We start from the raw sequence: 20,270 nt of genomic DNA, 5'->3' as shown, positions 1-20,270 counted from the left end.
TAAATAAGACTAAAGGACTATGCCTTATACAGTACAGTCTCCTGCGGCATAAATAAATACTGGTAGTATAAAAGTGTTGTAGAAGGGCAATGCACATAAGTCAGATATAGTAACACCCTGTCTGACAACTAGAGTCGACAAAAAAGACGAGGTGCATGTTTTTTAGTGAACACAGCCTGGCTGGAGTTTCTCTACCTAACCAAATGCACCCAATATACTGATTTGAGAGAACAACATGTACACATTACTTTGAGAAATTATCAGAAGCTCTTTTGGCTTCAAAATATGCAAGAGAAAACCCTTGAAAGCACTCCTTTGTTTGACTGTGTTCTTTTAATCTATCCGTAGTATTTACACTGTTTAGGGAATTTGTTTTCTTGTTGTTATTTATTTATCTATTTCTTTCATATATATTGTACTGTAACCACTAATATGCAATTAGGCTTTTGCAATAATGTAATGCCAATAAAGCACATTTGATTAGACCAACCATAGGGTAGGTAAGAATGTGAACAGGTGAAGGAAAAAGAAAAAGAAAAATATAGAAGGGAAGATGGGAAGGACAGGGATAAAGCAAAAGACAAGGGCAGATAAAAAAAATGTGAGGGTAGAGGTACAGACAGATTAGGAAAGAAAGATAAAAAATTGAACAAGCATAGAGAGGGAGAAAGGGCAACAATAAACACAGACAAGGAGAGAGAGGAGGAGAAAAAATAGGTGTAGACAGAACAAGAGAGGAACAGGGGGTTAAAGAGGAGCAAGGAGATAGAAACTGGAGAGGACAGTGACAAACAGGAGAGGAGGAAGAGGGGAGAGAGAGAGAGAGAGAGAGAGAGCAGCTCTGTATTACACAGTGACAGGAGGGAGCTGTTAGTCAGGAGAAACGTTTGGCATTTGGATAACAAAGAAGATAGCCAGCATTCTCCTTCTCCAGTCCACAGAGAGAGACAGGAGCCGCCAACCCTGCTGCCCACTGTAGCTTACAGAAAAATGACAGCCCTCCCCACACACACACACACACACACACACACACACACACACACACACCTCAGCTTAAATATACATTCATCTCCCCTTACTAGTTTCATACACACTGAGATAAACTGGCTCAGCTAAAAAATTTTGCATCCCTGCATATTCATGTTTTACTATTTCCTCACGGAGTGATTGAACATGATGGAATTATTACATTTGTTCTGTGTATGCGTGTGTGTGTGTGTGTGTGTTTGGCAGTCTGCACTCTCTGATAAACCTCCGCAAGTCACTATGGATCAACAAACCTGGAATTTAAAAAAAAAAATGTTTATCGTTCGCTTCCTCCCTCCGAACCCCCTCATCTTTTTTTCTCTTCTGCCTCTAGGACTCAATGTGTGTGCATGAGTGGTATGTGTGTGTGTGTGTGTGTGTGGTGCAGGGACAGGAAGCAGAGATAGCTTCAACAGCATTATCCACACTGACAAACAGATGACTCTACAGCCCCAAATACAGACACACATGCAGACGCATATAAAGTGTATTTATATATAGGCTCAATTATATATAGTATATCCCCAGAGCCTAAACATTCTCAGAGCACTGCACTTGTCTCTTACCTGGAAAATACTTGCTCCATATGGTGTCCTCCATGCATTCAACAGATTGTCTTTTCCTGTGCTCACGAACCACTTGCCTGAAATAATAACACAGACACACACACAGCAATACTACAGGTTAAACAAAAGAAATGGGATGATGAAGGCACAAAATACTGTGTCCAAATATTTTAGAAACATTTAGGAATCAATCCAAAATATTAAGAGTGTGTGTGTGTGTGTGTGTGTGTGTGTGTGTGTGTGTGTGTGTGTGTGTACGCACCGCAGTAGGCGAACTTAAGAGAAAGAACGCAGCTCTCGTGGAGGTGCAGCTGGTACTTGTCAGGTTTGGAGACGTGCAGGACTTCCACGTTACTGCTCTCCATTCCCACAGCCAACCACTCGCCTGTCGGACAGTAGCCCAGAGAGAAGATCTGGAGATGGCGAGAGGGAGGCAAGGAATCAAAGGAAGGTAGAAAGTGAAGCGGAGAGAGAAAAACACGGAGGGATAGGAGGAGGGGAGGACAGAAGATAAATGGGCGGGCAGCGAGGAAGCAGAAATGAAAACAAAAAGGGGGAACGGGTAGAAGATGTGAGGGAATGCGGGATGAGGGAAGAAAGAAGATATGGTTGATGAAAGGAAGAGAATAATGGAAGGAAGCGGGGAGGACAGATGAAAGAATTAAGTAGGAATGAGGGGATGATGTATATCAGGGAAAAGAGAAAGATGATGAGTGAGAACAGAAAAGAGGAAAGATAGTTTTTGAAAAAGGAAAGAGAGGAATGACGTAAATAGAGGTAAATATAGAGCGAATGAATACATTGGGAAAGAAAGAGAGAGAACAGTAAGAGAGAGAGGGAGAGTGGTAGATAGAGAGAGACGGCTAGCGAGAGAAAGTCATTACGTGGTGGATCGAAACTCATCTGACAACAGTGGTCAACTCTAGGTCTGTTGTGACAGTGGATAGTGAATGAGAGTGCGTGTGTGTTTGCGTGTGAGGGCACATGTAAGGTGAAATCACATTGGTGTTTGTGGATGTGTTGTTGCTGGTGTGTATCGGTGTAAATAGGGCACAGTGTGTGTTCGTGTAACTAAAAGAATTCATGTGCATTTATGCCCATGCTGTTTATTTTGTGTGTGTGTGTGTGTGTGTGTGTGTGTTAGATGATGTCTTGTGTGCAAAGTATGTGGGCGTGTGCACGTGCTTATATCTTCATTTTTGTGCATGAGCATTCTTACCTGCGAGGTGAAGTCGTGTTGCTGGAGCTGCCGTCCCTCCCGGAGGTCCCAGCAGCGGACCGTGTTGTCCAACCCTCCCGTCCACAGTTTGGTGCCGTCGTTGGAGATGTCGATGCAGCTCGCTCCGTCTGTGTGGCCCTGGAACTGCCTGCGGGGAGGAGACCCACGAGAGCCTCAGACATGGACACACACGAATACATGCACAAACCCACTCTACAGACTCTGCATTCTGTGTGTTTCTTTTCTCCCGGAGGTGTCAGACCAAATATATTCTAATCCTTTCCTCCCTGTGGCGCCTGCTGACCCCCACCCCCCAACCCACACCTGATTCTCCTCCCCACCCGTTCTCTTTTCCTCACCACATTCTTCCCTTCCCATCTCCCTCAATTCAGCCAGAATCTGGCTGTTTGATCCCACCCATATCCCCTGTGGCTAGTTCATCCCCCCTCTCCTTACCTGACTACAGAGTTAGGGGAGGATTTTTCCTCCCTCCCTCTTTTGTCTTCCATATTTTAGCTCTCTTTTTTTTCTTCTTAAGAAGTAGTTGAAATGTTTCCACATCCTCCAGCTTTTCTCTCCCTCACCTCCCGCCCTCTCCCCCCTGTGCTCTCTCCCGACTATAATCTATTTGTGGAGGTAAGGCACCAAATGTTTTTGTTCTTTTTCTCCTTCCACAGTCCTCTCCTCCCTCCCCTCTCTTACCTGACCAGAGTCTGGTTGTGAAGGTCCCAGACTACGATGTTGCCGTCGCTGCAGCAGGAGAAGCAGACCTTGTTGTCAGGGGAGATGGCCAGAGCGTAGCAAGCGGGAGCAGATGATGTCAGCTCCGCCTTGATGCGAGGAGTGGGCGTGGCCAAATCCCAGATCGACAGCGTGCTGGCCTCCCCGCCAACGATCAAGGTTCGCCCGTCGGGGAGGATTTTACAGGAGCGGATGTAGTTATCCCTGTTCTGATTGGACAAGTTTTAAAAAAAAGTTAGTGGATCAAGGCGATGTGACAGATGGTAGCATGACTGGGAACATTCAGGAAATTAATGTGGAAATTTTTATGATGTCAGTTATCAAAATTGAGGTGCAAAGATGACATAGCTGATAAAAACAAATCAGCTCAAGGAACAAACTTTACATGCACTTGTTTGTTTGCATAGCCTGATGTACAATCTCTGAACTGAGACTTTCTATTCAATGTGCCAGTCATGGTTTCTAGTCCAAACAGCAACTTTAAATGCGAGATATGAATGCAGATACATTTTCAAAAAGCTAATAAAAAGCACATCTCTAGAGTTCACGAGGATGGTTTACCGCTCGCGGATACTGTTCTGTGTGCTTATTTCATGTGCATGCGCCTGGCTTTTATGTGTGTGCGTTTTGTAACTATTTAAATGCCATACATGCAACCAAAGCCCGTTCAAACATTCAACAGTCAATACAACTCAGACTACAAATGAACTACAAATGGAAACCAGAATGCTTCAGAACCCAAACACTATTTTTAACGCTTGTGTGTGTATTCCTGTTTGACTTTGTCCCTCATGTCTCACCAGACAGTCCAGCTGGGCCATGGGGCTCTTGCTTCCTGGCTGGCTGATGTCCCACACCTTGACGCAGCCCTTGCCTCCGGTGTAGACGTGGCGTGTCGAGGTGCTGATGGTGACGGCGCACACCACCTCTCCGTGGCTGAGGCTGTGAATTTGACGGGCGTGGCGAGGGATTCCCGGGCCCAGCAGGGCGTCAGGGGGAAAGGGCACCGGCTGCATCTGGCCGTCTGCGCTCACATGGAATGAGTAGGCGCTGGAGGAGAGAGAGAAAGAGAAAGAAGGGAACAGAAATAAATCAATACATCAAAAATGAACATCTATGGCTGAAAATAAAGAGTTTGTAATAGTAGGCACTGCAAAGTGGGTTGAAGGACTGGAGAAATGGGCAAAAAATAGACAATATGAGCAAGTGAAAAGCAGAGGAGCTACAGGTAAATCTACATAAAACACAACTACCACAGAGAAGACAGTGTGCAGGAACTCCTGTAATATTTGCCCATATTCTGGTAATTACCTGGCCCAGTGTAGCTGTAGGCGGGAATGCATAATGGCAAATTGTGTTACAGGGCAGAGTCAGCGTGGCATTGCTAATGGTCGATCAATACCATAGCGGTTGGAAGGCAATTTTATGATTTCAAATTAGCACTGCAAGAATGAATTGCTACTCTGCAACAAATGACAAAAACAACACAATTCCTCAGTCAGCAAAGCCGAGTGGACTGTGCATAAGTGTTCCGGAGGAGGTGATCTGGAGGCTTCTGTACAGTGATCAGGGCTTTCAGGTGTCGGACAGGGTTAAATGTGCATATGTGCAATCATCTGCATCTAATTATTTTCTTAGCCTAACATGATTATCCTGCTCAGCTTTCACATATTTCTTTTTTTTAATCACTATTGACAGAAAATAAAATAAACTGTTCTATGTCACTGGGGAATATACTGCAAGTATCCTTGCTGAATATGTACACACTAAAGGTATCAAAAGGCTTTAAGTGTGTTTACCAAATGCAGATATCCAAATTTCTTTCCAAAATTTTATATTGACAGTGCAACATTTACAAACCGACTATGTATCAGATGTATTGAGATTTACACGCGTAACAAGAAAACAAACTCACGGCTTGCCGCCGGAGGAACCAGGCAGAGAGGAGGAGAGCCCTGGGGCCCTCAGGTGAGACCGAGAGTCGTACGCCACCTGGTGGGTACAAAAGAGCCGACAAACAATTAAAAACTTGAACAGGGCTAACTTAAAAAATGCACCAGATTATTTCTAGATAACGTTCATTAAAACAAGTAGGAAGTATAGACCAAAGCAGAAATAAAACAATGACCAGAATCTAACAAAAGTCTGCACTCTGAAAACTCTAGTATGCTGAGACTAATATGTCATGTTGTGAGCATACCGCCTTTCCCCAGACAGATGACACAGTGGTGAACAGGGCACTGCAAAGAACATCCAGCCTCAAGGCTGAGTTATGTTGAAGTCTTGTGGGAGCGGAGGCTACAGACTGCAGCTACATTAGCAGTCGCCACACAGTTGACATGCACAGCAACAAAAATGTCACTACATGTCGAAGATACGTGGGCTACAGGAGACAGTAAAAACTTTAATTGGACTGCTTGGGCTACTTTCTGACTCTGGACGTGTCTACTGATACTGAAGACAACATGGAGCATGTTAAGGAAGGGTTAAACCTTTTTTCAGTAGTACTACAAAGGTTAGCATTTTGTGATCCAGATAAGCCATTTCAATTGCAAAACGTCTCCTCTGTATGAGTGAATCAAAGTGAATTAGAGAATGTAAACATGAACACATTCATCTATTTTTTAACAGCGCTATGACAGTCAGAGGGTTAGATCTGATGCTGAACTATAAATGAAACCTTGATGGAGAAGAAGAATTTGGCCTTTACTCACCATGGGGCTTCGGGAATAGGCGTTGGCTGCTGCGCTGATTTGTGGGGAAAGAGTTAGAGCCCCTCCGAAACCTCCTGGGCTGGCCAGTTCCCCATTCAGTCCTGCGTGGGACACCACGCCAAAATGAGCCGGGTATGAACCGGGGGGCACAGACATGGGACTGCGGAGAGCTGGGGAGGGAGCGAAAGACGAAGGAGGGATTGAAGGATGGAAATAAAAAGGGGAAACAATACATAGTACACAAGCATAAACACAGTCACACGGGGGCTGAGAATAGACGTGTTTTTCTTTCATCAAAATGATTAGTTTGTACACCAACAGAGTTTCAGACCAGGGAGCTGTCAAGTAGTCTTCACTGCTGGCTACTGCTGAAGCAGATAGCGACTAAGAGCTTTGCTCAAGAGCACAATGTTAATGGGGGAATCTCACTTTTTTCCTTATGGTTTTGAATATTCAATACGACAGTCCTATAGGCACACTTTTTTGTTTAACTTTGTGCTGATCATATCAAGAGATTTGGCTCAAAACAGTAAAATGTCACTGCATGACAAGGCAACAGCATTAACAAATGAGGAAATGGAAAAACAGAGGGACAAGACGATACATGGCATGAAGGGCAGAGATAGAATGGGTGCAAATCCCATCCAGGTCTTGAGGGTGTAATTCAAGGAGCTATTTGGTCCAGCTACTACTTTGGTTTACTTAAAAATATATATATAAGTTCTAGTTAAGCAGCTAAATTAGGAAGTAAATGTAAAGAAATCACACAATTTTAGGTTGGCTCTTTCTGAGTAACTTATTGATTATAAAAGTACAGCCATAAATGTATGTCCAGGAGTAATATTGATAGCCTGTTATATGTATTAGCAAGCTCTTTTTATCAACAGTTACAATATCAAAACACATGTTTTAGTGAAACAAATTTTCAAGCTTGTTTAGAGAGTCAGGAGAGTCTCACCAAGAGGGTCTGCACTGGACGCTGCTTTGCTGACCAGACGAAGGCAGGAGGTGCTGGGACCAGGGGCTCCTGGGGCTCCTGGTGCTCCAGGGGTAAGGGCCTCACGGTGGGACGGTGATGGGCTGCCAGACTTGGACAACGGAGACAGGGACTTATCCATCTGTGGAGAAGTCAAACCAGAAATATCTCAAATAAAACACGTCATGGGACCTGTAACACTTAAGACCTCCTTTATTAAACACTGCTGTCAGTTTTGAACTAATCTTAATGAAAAGAGAAGAAATTGTCACGGTGGTACTGGCAAAGCTACTTTAACAGATAACTAGCAACAAGATATCCGTGTAGCTTCTCAACATAGTATAAAAGGAAAAGGATTAGTTACAGTGCAATAGTTACGGTTTGTACGTTTTAAGTGTTTTTATTGCCAAAGCAAAACATCATATATGATAGCATTACATGAACATGTATCAGGAATGGACAATCTAAGGGCACAGCGCAGCAACATATTAGCATAATGGAAAGCAGACAGATGCCTCGCAGTCAGCAGAGTGCAGCAACTCCCTAAGAGTATCTTACTTGTGCAGGGTCCTTGGCCTTCCCTGGGGTAGGGCTGCGGGGGTTTGGGGTGGAAGGGGCGTCTCCAGTGCTTGAGGAGCCCGGGAGCTCCTTCCTTAGTGTAGGAGCCCGATCTAACCCATTCCCGTGGGGAGAGTGAGGAGGGCTGCCAGCAGGAGAGTTAGGCTCCTGAATGACCAAGACAAGAAAAAAAATGATCTTCTAGTGTAAACCAGTGCTTCTTTTCAGTCTCCGAGCGTCCCGCTATGCTTCAACTACTTTGCTGTTACATTTCAGTCTTGCCCTGAAGTCCATTTTACTGCATTTCATCTCTATTACATTTTCTTGTTCTTATAGCAGTATTTAATTATTTTTAGTGACATTTTTGATGACAAGCAGTTGTACTACAGTGTTGTTGCACTGCACTTCCTATACGTTGCCACCTATAGAACGTCCACAAAAATGTAAAGCTGTTCAGACAGACACTGGTTCTGCCTGAGATGCCAAAATGCAATGTGACATCACTGTGGTGGCCAATCAAATGCTGCTACCTTGCAATTAAAAGATGAAATTATTGTCACCATGACAACTTTCAACTGCATAGTCCTTCCTGGTAAGGTTACAAACCACTGTGCAGTGTTTTTGGTGACTGATAAGTCTTCAAAGTTATGGGTCTTTTACCCCAACTGGAATTCCTGGATCATATAGTCTTCAAACCACTTTCTGTCTTTTACTTCAGAATATTTGTGTTGTATTTTAGCCACAGTGGGCACATCCCTGTTCACGATAACTACCCTATTGTTTCTTTATTTAGTTTAAACCAAAACAACTGCGAGAAACACAAACCTGTCTCTTATGTGTGCCTGCATGTGTAAAAGCTTCCAAGTGAAATGTTGCAGATTTTTACTTAATGGATACAACATAATCTCTAGTGTCACCGTCTGTATTGTGATTTGTAAAGGGACTCAGAGCTCAGGGGACATTACAAGAAACAGTAGAAGTTGTCACTGTTGCTGGTACACTAGTGTATGGACCTGGAGATAATGTTGCTGTTACAGCTGCTTTCATCACTGGAGCCAGTGTTGAGCCAGCGCTGCCTCCCCCAGAGCAGAGTGCTGGAGTAAGCACTTCTCACTGGGTCAACGTGATCAGGCACAGACATTTTAGTGCTTACACACACACACACACACACACACACACACACACACACACACACGGGCAAGCACGCACACACAAGATCATCCACTCAAGCAACCACACACATTAGACATTTACATGGTGTGTACGCACTCATACACAAATACAAATGCATATACACACTCACAGGATTGCATGTTTGGTCAAACACATGCTTGTGGATTTGCTTTAAAACGCACACAGACACACCATTAACCAGAGAATGCCCCTCCCTTTTTCTGCTATTACCCACATTTGTCACTTTTTTTTCTTTCAGCTTTTGTACCAGTTTCTAAATCACACAAGAGACCGGTTCCGCTTTTGTGTGCAATATCAAAATACAGAGGGCTTAGATAAAACATATTTTGGTACACTGCGTGAAGTATTTAAAGAACTAAAATATTCCAGGGGCATAAACGGCTTTGCATATATTAAATGAACCAGACTGCAGTTATCTAATGAGAGAAGGGAGGAGAAAAGGGGGAGATGCAGTGGAGTGAGATGAGTGGGAAAGAACGAGTGAAAAGGAAAGAGACAGTGGAGGGATGTTAAAACAGAAGCTTCAAGAGGTTGGAAAGAGAACAACAATCTATACAGAAGAGGTAGATGAGAAGAGATAGGTAGGACCAAGAATATGTGTGTTTGTGTGTGTGTGGACAGACATGGTTCACAAGAAGGGAACACAAGCAGCGGCGGCTGATAATGAGCTTACATAGGAGCTCTTCCTATTTACAAGGAAACTGAAGCAGAAAGCTGAACTAGCTACATACCTGCTGACTTGTTTCACATTTCACAGATCCACACACACACGCACACACACACACACAACAATCTAGGAAGCAAAACAAGAGCTAAAATACAATGTGTTTGTATTGAAATGCTCACTTGATTTCTGTCAGAAAATTAGCATAGACTGCAGGTATTTTGATAATTGATTTGTTTAAGTAATTTTTCGAGCAAAATGCCAAAAAATCACTTGTTTCAGCTTCTCAAATGTGAAAAATTAGCAACTTTTCTTTCTCTTCGATGATATAAAAATGAATATCTCTATCATTTTACAGACCAAAGGAGTAATCTATTAATCCGAAAAATAAATTATTGGTAAAATATTCAATAATGGAAATAATTGTTAGTTTCAGCCCTGTCAGAGTGTAACATTTGGAGGGTATGAACTAAATTAATAATCACTGCCTGCAAACTAACTAAAACCAATAATCAATTATCAATTAATGATTTTTTAGTCTATTAAGTCATTCAGTGCAGTAACACTATGCTTATTCTTCAGGGAATTACCCAATTATGTGTACTTGTATCTCTCTCTAAAATACAGCCCTGTGAATAGTGTCTAGGGACATTTTTCTTATTCAAGAAATTCTACTCAATACTAAAATTTAACATCAAACTAAATGAGCAGAAAATAAAATTGACCTTCTCTGAAAAAGCAAAACAATAAAAAAAGCGCAAATTTCTTTCAAAAATACCAAGGACACTAGAGCGACACACTGATTTTGTCAGGTAAAATCAAAATCAAATTATTTCAAAACACACGCACACAAACACACCTGCACACATACGACCAGATCTGATTGATAAATTGAACCATCGACAGTCAGACAGACAGGGTTATGTAGAGGGTGGTTCCAAGCTGTGGCAAGTACTGTATCTATATATCCATAGTCATCCCCGCATAACACCGGGTCTTCCAACGTTGGATTAATGCTTTATTCATGTGTAACAGTTTCAGAGAGACTCTGTCGGATGAAGGCTGCTTGTAACTTGTGGCTTTGTAAGGAAATCAAAGATATTTTTTGTAACAGGAATGCGCAGCTCTTGCACAAGGACGAAGCTGTGAGCAGGTGTGTGGGAGAGAGAGTGTACTGTGAGTTCTGTGTGAGTGAGATATTTTCCACAGTGGAGAGATGGAAAATTGTGAGTAAACATTGGTACTGAAGGTGGAATATTTTAAGAGAAGAAACTATTAACTATTTTGTAGTGGGGAAATTTCTTTCAGTGAAATGTATGACTTTGTATGCGATTGTAGTCGCCAGTGTGTGTAGTGTAAGTTTCTGGGAGATTAGCCCATTAATAACCTTTGCCATTAAGCACTGATTAGACAGAAAGTGACTCACATGTCCCTGATGGATAGCTTTTTATATTGCCATACTTTGACTTGTTGACTGATAATAGGCAATCAGGATTACCACAGACTCAGACTGATCTCTTACTAATAAGAAACCACTAGTGTTTTTTATTTTATCTCATTATAGATTTATAGATTTTAAACAATCAAGTTTCAATTGTTTTTTGGAAATACTGCTTAGGAATTGACAAAAACATCCCTTAGTTAAATTTTCATCTTTGAGGCAAACTTTGCTAATCTCCTATACAAACTGCCAACCTTGGCCACTAATTATTTTGTATAACTTACCAATTAGCTTTAGAGTGGAGTTCCTTATTTACACATCAAGCACACGGTAAGCAACATTAGCTTTAATTTTGAGTCATGTTTCTGGCCACTTTGCAACCAAAAGCCCAATATTTACTCTCTTTTCAGCTCTGTTTTGGTCTTCAAAGTCGCTAACTTAGTCTGTCTGCCATTTGGTGCTGAGCAGGTAGTATACAGTAGGTTCACTTGAATGTTTTCAATGAAAACAGCTGCCTGCTGAGCTGAAAAAGAGGTTGATAAAAACAGTGAGAGTGAACCAAAACAGCCAAGTTGTGGGCTGAAAAAAAAAAGAGCTGAAAGTTGCTAAAAGTCAGGTTACAATTCACTGTGGGTTCATCACTACAAGTGAACCCTTTCATGCAAGAAGTCATGTGATCCATTATTAATATAAAAATATTAGATACTTTAAGTAGGACATCAAAAATAATAAATAAATAATAAATACAGATAGGCAACTTACTTCATTAGAGACATCCACTACCAGATTGTCTTCACTTTTGTCTCCATCACTGTCCTGAGGAGCAAAGAACAAATGTAAAATATATTCTCCAAGACAAGATAGCTGTTTTTTTCTCTCTATTACCCACACAGATATATATTATACTGTATGTGTACTAGGGCTGAACAATCTAAAAAAAAAAAAATCTAATTGCAACTGATTTGCAATACTAGGGTTAATGATAATTTTTATCATTATTCTCATTTTTATTGAAAAACATTTTATAATGAATTATGGTGTGATTTTTGCAAGGATCTATAAGTCTCTAGAATATGATGTGTAGGCCAGGACATCTCTGCAGAACGCCAATATTTAATTAAAATTTTGCATTTTGACACACATCAGACATCTAACAAATATTGTGCATGGCCATATTACAATTTCGAAACTTTGATCAATTGTTCAGCCCTAATGTGTACATAGGGCTGGGCAATTAAATGAGATAATTTTCCTCAATAACAATATAACAGATGTTCAATAAATGTTTTTGTTGAGGAACAGGGACTGTAAACGGTTTTACTTAATTTTACTCATGCATATTTGTTGAAAAAAGATTTTATAATTGTTTTGAATGTGCTACCTCAGATTGGTTAGGTGATCCACTGTTTGGCAAGTGTTGTGATGTTCTAACCACAAAGATTAGGTTAAAACTAATTAACCATCTGGTTTCTTCAACTTTCACTCAGGAGCAAAAATCAGCCTTTAAACGTGAAATAAATAATGATTTGACATTTATAGTGATAATTATCGATATTGAATGATTAGAATTTTTTTATCGTGACAACCTTTTTGGCCATATTACCCAGCCCTAATGTGTGCATAGAGAACTTTATTAATAAAGCTGGAAACACACACAAGTCCACACACAGATCGATATCACTGGCTGTCCACCATGCAACATTTAACACAGAGATACTATATACCATACATTCGCACTGAACAGCTCCCTCATACAAACACAATTTCGATTTCTCGCTCACTCGCTCGCTCACACACATACACACACTATTGCTCTTTCTCCATCCATGGCACATTTTCGCTCTTTGTCTAGCCATCTCTCTCTCTCTCTCTCTCTCTCTTTCCCTTTTTCTGGGGTGAGAACGATGGCACTTAGTCACCATGGCAACAGCGCTTTGATGTGATCATGGCCTGATATTCCTATTGACATCAGTGTGGAGTGACATCAGTACCTAATTATACATAGCCAAAACAGGGCTATGTCTACAGTCTATTCCTAGAGCAAAAATAGAGAAACAGACAGCGAGAGAGACTCAGGGAGTGAGACGAATGGAAAGAGAAAAGGACAAAAAGTAAAAAAGTAAAAGGAGAAAGAGGGAGAAAATTAAAGATGAGAGATGGAATAAAAATGAAAAGAAAACAGGAAGAAGATGGAGAGGGAAAGAGTGAGAGGGAAAAGCAAAGGAACTCAAAGACGGTGATAAAGAGACAGATATAGAAGAGCAAAAGGCAAACGGAGAGAAATGGAAGCCGTAATGCGGCTCGACGGACGGAAAAAGATTCAGAAAGTGGAAACTATCTGTCCTTGTTCTCGCTCTGAACTAATGGGAAGATTTGGACTGTTGTTGTTGATGCCAAACTGATTTCGCTGGAGGCCATCTTGCACAGACAGTCTCCTAGTGTCAATCAATCCTCCAGACTGCAAACACACAGCTATCTAATTCTTTACAGCTATCTGCCTTGGCTGTCTCTCTTCTGGCATTACATCGCCTATGGCTCCCTGCTCTTCCCCATTGGATTCATCCAAACTCAACACGACTCTAATTGGCCACGGGCCCCCTAACCCCTGTGTGGCCTATAATGTCATGGGCAATGTCATACATACACACACACACAACAACAAAAAATAATTTTATTTATTTCTTCTTTTATCATTTTTATGTTTATTTTTCTTGTTGTATCCTCTGTGTGCTGCTGCAAATACTCAGTTTCCTTCCAGGCATCAAACCTCTACTTATCTCATCATATAAAGACAAGGACACACACAGACACGTACATAGGAGTGTGGCGCAAGTGGCTCTTTGTCATCACAGCGCCTCCTCTTTGCCTCAGCTCCTCCCTGCGAGGAGGAGTAGCCTCCTGACGGGCCCTGGCGCTCCTCAGTTGGCTGACTGTCTGTTGATGACACTGACTTACTCTGGAGAAAGACAAGGACACAAATACAAGCATGAACACACAAACGCGTACTAATACTACTCCAGTAAAGGCAGGTGATGAAAGCCAAAGTGAAGACATCGAGAGACACATTGAACAAACACATAAAACACACCCACATCCGCCAATGTACAGGTTATGATGTGAAGAGATATGCACACACAATCACTGTATACATAAACTCAGGTAAACTCAGTACGACAAACCTGACCAGAAAGCCCCATAAAAACACATATGATGACATTACACACACACACACACACACACACACACACCCACAACAAGAACAGCAGATGTAAGCACAGGTTAAGGCGTAGCCATAGAAGCACACAAGACAGCCTATAAAGCTAATTAGTGCTCTCCCCTCGACACACCAGTCCTCATGTAAAATATGACTCTCATTATTGGGCAATAAAGCAGTGCAGGCATATTTACAATACAGCCAGGCCTAGTGCTCAGCACTGAGAAAAGCAGATCAAAGCATTGTGCTGTTTTTGCATCGAGGCAGGGGCCAGAGGTTCGGTGAGGGCCACTTGTCATTCTCTGTCCCTCTGTGGGGAGGACAAGAACAGTGAGGGTTTAACACACCAGTGAGTCACACAGGAAGGAGCCCACGGGACCGACAGGAAGGAGCGCTGGACAGAGGGGAGGAGAAACCACACAATGGACCTCAGTGCGGCTCAACAAACTTCCCTCTCTTCTTTCTTCATCTCCTCCTCCTCCGCCTTCTTCCCTCTTCTCCTGACTTCCTCTCGATGTCCCTTTTCCCCCCTCCATTTAAAATTCCAACATCTTTTTTTTTTTACTGGCTCCCTGACAAATGCCAATTGATCTTCCTCCCCTCCCCTCCCAAATGTCTTAATGCTTGGCTAAGTTCAGCACAAACCTCAAGTCATGAGAGAAATATTTTCCTGGTGCTTAACAATCAGCATTGTGTTTAGCAATTAAATTATGCTAAGGGAAAGTTAAGTCAGTAGCGCTCTTAAATCATTTTCATTTCGCAATGAAAGCCAGAACAAAGACGGGTATTTTTTTAACAACATTTCCCTCCCTATTTTTCTTTCGTCTGTTTTTCCCCTTCCTCTTTAGTATCTCTCCCTTTTTCCTTTTCCAATTTCACTCTTCATCTCCCTCCTCTCTCTCTCTGTATTATCAACAGTTACACTGATGAAGGCCAGCTGTCCATTGCAGTCAGTACAGTAAGGGAGTGTTCACACGGCTTCCATGAAGCAGCTAGAGAGAATATGCCAAACCATCAACGAATTGAATTTCAATCAGCCCATTTGCATTAATTCTCCAGGTGATTAACAGATACTTTTTAACTACAGTGACAAAAAAATATGTGCAAAGCCTGTGAGCACTTGTTTACTTATAACACTTGTTTACATTTTATGTTTCACTGCATGCTGCATTTATTAAATAAGGATGTTTTTTAAAAACTCATGAATTATGGTAACCTGAGTCACCATACCGACACATCTCACCTTCACACTTAATTAAATGACTGTTGAATCTGAACTTCAAACAGCCCCATCTCTATAACTGAACACTAAGTCAGTCTCTACAGCAACAAGAACACACAGCATGTTTCTTGCCCCTAATCTAAAGAGTCACATTAATGTCTAAATCAGTACAATGGCAACCTGCAATCGCATTAGAAGAAAGAAAACAAAAAACTGTAGTATCAATACTGCTCGATTGTTCACTTTACCTACAAATGCAGAGTCTTTGAAAGATGCTGTACATACAGTACATTGTGAAAGCACAGTTTCTAGAGTTCATGGTACATGTTTCTGTCTCTGAAGTGACAGCACTAAAACAAAACAATCATGAACTGTTCTTTCCTTCATGTTGGTTTTCTGGTACAGCGGTTTCACTAGTTCATAGAATGCACAAAAATGACACATTTAAATAGGTTTCATTCCCCCTAACAGTGTTGCCCACCTCTCTGAAAGTGCTGTTGTGCAATTCTACTACAAATATAAAAGGTTATGTATATTAGATTCTGAACATTAATATAGCAGCAAACAACTTTTTGCTATGTAAGGATATAATGTTGTCCTGAGCAGAGAATGACGTCACACCCACTCTGTGTGCTGTCATCTGAACTCTCTGTTCTTAGTTTTGGCAGCCGGTCTGGCTGCGCGTACATGTTAGTGCATGTGAGTCCCTCGCTTTGAAACTATTGGTTTTGAGGAGAGTGATGAAACGGTTTCTTTTCTCATCTAACTCAGTGAATTAAGGATTTATTTAAACCAAATCAGAGTTGATAATTGTTGTAACAGCGGAAAGACTAACAAAGATGGTTTTGGTGAGTGTTATTTTGTTTCTGGCCAGTTTGTATAAAGTCTTTAACAGTGAGCTGCAAGGTAAAATTACTGTTTTTGTCAATGGAGTCTGGTGGACCACAGAGTACGTTTGTTTTGGTTTGAGATGCTGGAGCTCTAGTGCGACAATTAGTGGCAATGAATGTACTTTAACTAACAATACAACAGAGCAGGTTCTGTTTGGTGGTTCTTTGACATCAGGCATTAAGGGGCCTCCTGTAGTTGACGTTTTATATACTAAATGCATAGTACACTCAAGTAAACATTTTTAAACAAGAGTTGCTTGTTTCTACAGCTGGTGTGTTTTGGGCAGCATTTGCCATTAAGTGGGTTTTAATCCTTTCACTTGTTCTGCCTTGTCTTGTGGATTACCAGAACATTTGTGGTGCAGATAAACAAACAGTTGCTTGCTCATCCATTCACTCAATTTGTACTTTCTTCCAGATAACTGCAAAGTGCTGTGAGCTCAGATGTTAGTGTGATGCAGAAAACCTTGAGAAGCTCAAGGTTGATAGCGCTGAGCAGCTATTGTGCTGTGTTGAGCTGTGCTACTCCTGGCTGAGCTCCAGCAGTACGCAGCCTTTTTTAGAGGCCACTTTACAGTGCGTTTCCATTTTCCTCAGTTTATCACTGTCACACGCACACACGCACACACACACACACTACACAACTACTCACCCTGCTGGGTGCTCCCTCTGGGATGGGGCGGAGAAAGGTAAGGAAAAAGAACAGTGTAGAGAAAAAAAGAGTGAGAGAGGAGTAAAGGGAGAAAAAAAAGAGAAAGTTTGACGTCAGTCCTGATAATAATAACAACAACAGTCCCCCAGTCAGCCAAGGTTAGGCTGAACTACGGCTGCTCCTCTCTAATAAAGATACAGACCCACTATTGTGCATGATTTTAGTCTCCTCTCTATCATTCCCTCTCTGTTCTCCAACCAGACAAAGCTCGCTGTCTTCCCCTTCTGCCTCTTTAAACGACTATCTTTTCACTCATTCTTCCTCTCGTATGTAAGAACAGAAACACACACAGCTGCAGACATGCATAAGCTCTCACACAGATGCTTAACACGCCAATATGAACACATTGATATCTCTATCTCCCTCCGATTCTACTCTCACTCATTCCTTTTTTTTTTCTTTCTGGCTCAGGGTTTATTCATGAGAAAGTCTCTTTTGGCTTGATGCCTGAAACAGAGCACAAAGATAAGATATTCTATTGGGGTGAATGAAAGTTCGTTGGGAAAAAAAGCGTTTCTCCTGCATTTACTCAAGTGCCATGAATATGTCTGTCCCTATTATGACAGCAATCTAAACAAGGAAGTTCAAATTCAGTCCAAAAGGTGACTTGCTGTACAAATGACACAAAGCTGCCTGCCGCCAATTATGTAGTATTGCTTTGCATTTCATCCGGTCTAAAATGATAAAATGATCTATTTCTTATTCTGTACCTGTTGTCAGAGTTCTCCTCACTGCTGTGCCCAATCGACTATGAAGCAAATTAAATTGAAATAAACACAAAAAATGCACACATACAGAGATAAAAACATTTTCTGAAGAAATACATCATTCTTGCATGCGTGATATCTGATGATTTCATTCTGGATGATTTCCTAGAGTCTGTTACTCTGGCTCACTTGTCCTGAACTTGCTAAACAATCTTCTCAAAATGTTCAATATTGTAACTTAACTTAAACATTTTGTGTACGCTGACCGGAAACAATAGCAAGTACACAGATTGTCACTGCAACTATGATATACTTTAGCTACAATGACTAAAACTTCTGCATTAACAAAACCTGAACTTCCCTGTTCAAATTCTGCTTTAAATGCCACTGTGTTTCTCCAATATCAATCAGAGTAATCTTTATATGAACTTTGGGTCTTTAAACTGTGGCTCTATGGTCTTCTAGCAAATGACAGCAGGCTGATTAAAAAAAAGATCTATTTTTTAGAGGCACAATTATTAATTTTATTGATGTATTATTTGTTGTCATGATTCTGATTTCATTAGTAGGCTAATGTGTAAATGTCTGACTCCCCATTGCTCCTGCTGAAGTTGGCTCTTTAAGACCAACATTGATTTTAGAGAAAATATTAAGGCTTAAAAGCTGATGGTGTGTTACCTCTGAGATGTTCAGGGTCAAGGTGGTTGCGCTCATCTTTGGAGGCAAGGTGGGCCGAGACACCCAGGGCCCCGGTCAGCGCCAGAAGCCCTGAGCCCCCTGCGCCCAGAGACAGGCCTGATGGGTGTGGCGTCAGGGGGATGCCAGGGGCATGGTGAGACAGGTGCTGGAGCTGCTGCTGCTGTGGCCACAGGGAAAAGAGGAAGAGGGGAGGGATGGTGTCATACAAGGGGGTGGGTGGTTAGAAAAAACAGGGTAAAGAAGAAAGAAATAGAAAATATGCAGAAAGTGGCAAAGAACAAAGAAGAAGGAAGAAAGAAAATGTTAGGGGAAGCGGGGGTTCAAATCAAATCCACACGGAGAGCTCAACAGTGAGAGAGTAAAATAATAAAGATTGGATGTTAAAGAGATCAGTGGATTAAGAGGTAAGAAAGATGGACACCAAGGACAAGAAAAAGCAAAAAGAACCGAGGGGAGAAGGACGTTAAATGATCAGGAAAGTGTGTAAGTAAAGGAAGTGGAAATGGAAACCAAGAAGCGATAAAAAGGAGGAGAGACGATGAAAAGAGTGAGGCAATGAATGGGATTTATTATGAAAGAAAGGAAGGAGGAGGAAAATGGAGAAAAAGGCCAAGGGAAAACACAGAGAGGATAAAAGAGAGGGAAGGAAATGTTTGAGTCAGATGAGTAAATGATGGGGAGGAACAGAGGAAAATCATGGAAGAAGCAGTAAAAAGGAGAGAAGGAGAATTAGATGGAGAGAGAGTAAATGAGCACAGGAAGAAGGAAAGTGTGCAGCGGAGAGAGCACAAGATAAGACATAGTGAAAAAAAAATGGGAGAGGAGAAATGAGGACAGGGCCATAGTAAGAGCAAGAGAAGGATAAAAGATTACAAAAGAAGAGAAGAGGAAATCCAGAAGGAAAATGAACAGACAGAAAAAGAGAAAACAGAAAAAGAGGACGATGGGGGATGGAGAGAGTGGAGAGCAAAGGAGCAGCTACAGATAAAAAAAGGCTATTATCCTGAAGGGAGCATTATGGTGTGTTTTTGTGTGTTGTTTTGTCAAGCTGGTGTGTTCGACACACATACACTCAGTGTTTGTAGTGCTGGGAGGAACAAAGGGCTTTAAGTAGACAGTAATGTGATCAGTGCTCCGACAAGCTCTGGAAAGCCCCATCTACTAGAGCACTCAGGAGCATCACTGTCTGTGTGTGTGTGTGTGTGTGTGTGTGTGTGTGTGTGTGTGTGTGTACATATAGGACATATATGTGCAGACAAGCAAGTGTGTAATATGTTGTCAGGTGATCATGCGCAATTAAATGAACATGTAAGTGTATTTTGAGTGTATACAATCTTATCCGTTTAACTCTGCAGTTAAGAAATGTATTTTGTTAAATTATGACGTGTAGGTCTGTATGTTAGCTTCAATTTAATTAAATTTGAAATATCTGTCGTCCAGAGAGCTTTAATGAACTAAAGTGTTTAACACAGAGCTTGAAAGTGAGCTGTAAGAAGACAGCAATGTGTTCAGCGCTCCGATAAGAATTAATGACATTAGAACCGACTGATTTGATAACAATCACTGATTTCTTTCTCTTCTTAAACTTCTTTGAGACGAGAGCTCCCACCTAAGAGACAGAGCAAGAGCTGCCATGTATAAGCCCTCTCCACTTTATTCGACAAGTTGGACGGCTACTCCAAAAGAGTCATATATTTCTTGATAGTAATAGTTACTCATGTAAACTA

General features: G+C 41.5%; 1 protein-coding gene across 4 annotated transcripts in view; it reads right to left on the bottom strand.

Moving 5' to 3' along the window:
- The window catches only part of tle2b (TLE family member 2, transcriptional corepressor b), an 85,886-nt gene that overhangs the window by 4,475 nt on the left and 61,141 nt on the right, over positions 1–20,270 (bottom strand). For 3 of the 4 annotated variants that reach the window (XM_038716008.1, XM_038716005.1, XM_038716009.1), the window contains 13 exons: positions 18,523–18,703; positions 17,078–17,094; positions 13,915–14,055; positions 11,862–11,915; positions 7,801–7,968; positions 7,225–7,384; positions 6,267–6,436; positions 5,468–5,544; positions 4,353–4,602; positions 3,514–3,761; positions 2,812–2,959; positions 1,855–2,005; positions 1,593–1,669 (listed from right to left, as the gene is read on the bottom strand). In XM_038716008.1, coding sequence (XP_038571936.1) covers positions 1,593–1,669; positions 1,855–2,005; positions 2,812–2,959; positions 3,514–3,761; positions 4,353–4,602; positions 5,468–5,544; positions 6,267–6,436; positions 7,225–7,384; positions 7,801–7,968; positions 11,862–11,915; positions 13,915–14,055; positions 17,078–17,094; positions 18,523–18,703 — 1,842 coding nt within the window. The remainder of the gene's footprint in view (positions 1–1,592; positions 1,670–1,854; positions 2,006–2,811; positions 2,960–3,513; positions 3,762–4,352; positions 4,603–5,467; positions 5,545–6,266; positions 6,437–7,224; positions 7,385–7,800; positions 7,969–11,861; positions 11,916–13,914; positions 14,056–17,077; positions 17,095–18,522; positions 18,704–20,270) is intronic. The other variant, XM_038716006.1, reaches the window with a different exon arrangement.

Source organism: Micropterus salmoides, unplaced genomic scaffold (genome assembly GCF_014851395.1).
Source record: "Micropterus salmoides isolate LMB-PRFRI ecotype aquatic unplaced genomic scaffold, ASM1485139v1 Ms_hic_scaffold_13, whole genome shotgun sequence".
Taxonomy (NCBI): Eukaryota; Metazoa; Chordata; class Actinopteri; order Centrarchiformes; family Centrarchidae; genus Micropterus; species Micropterus salmoides.
This window is presented reverse-complemented; position numbering and strand designations above follow the sequence as displayed.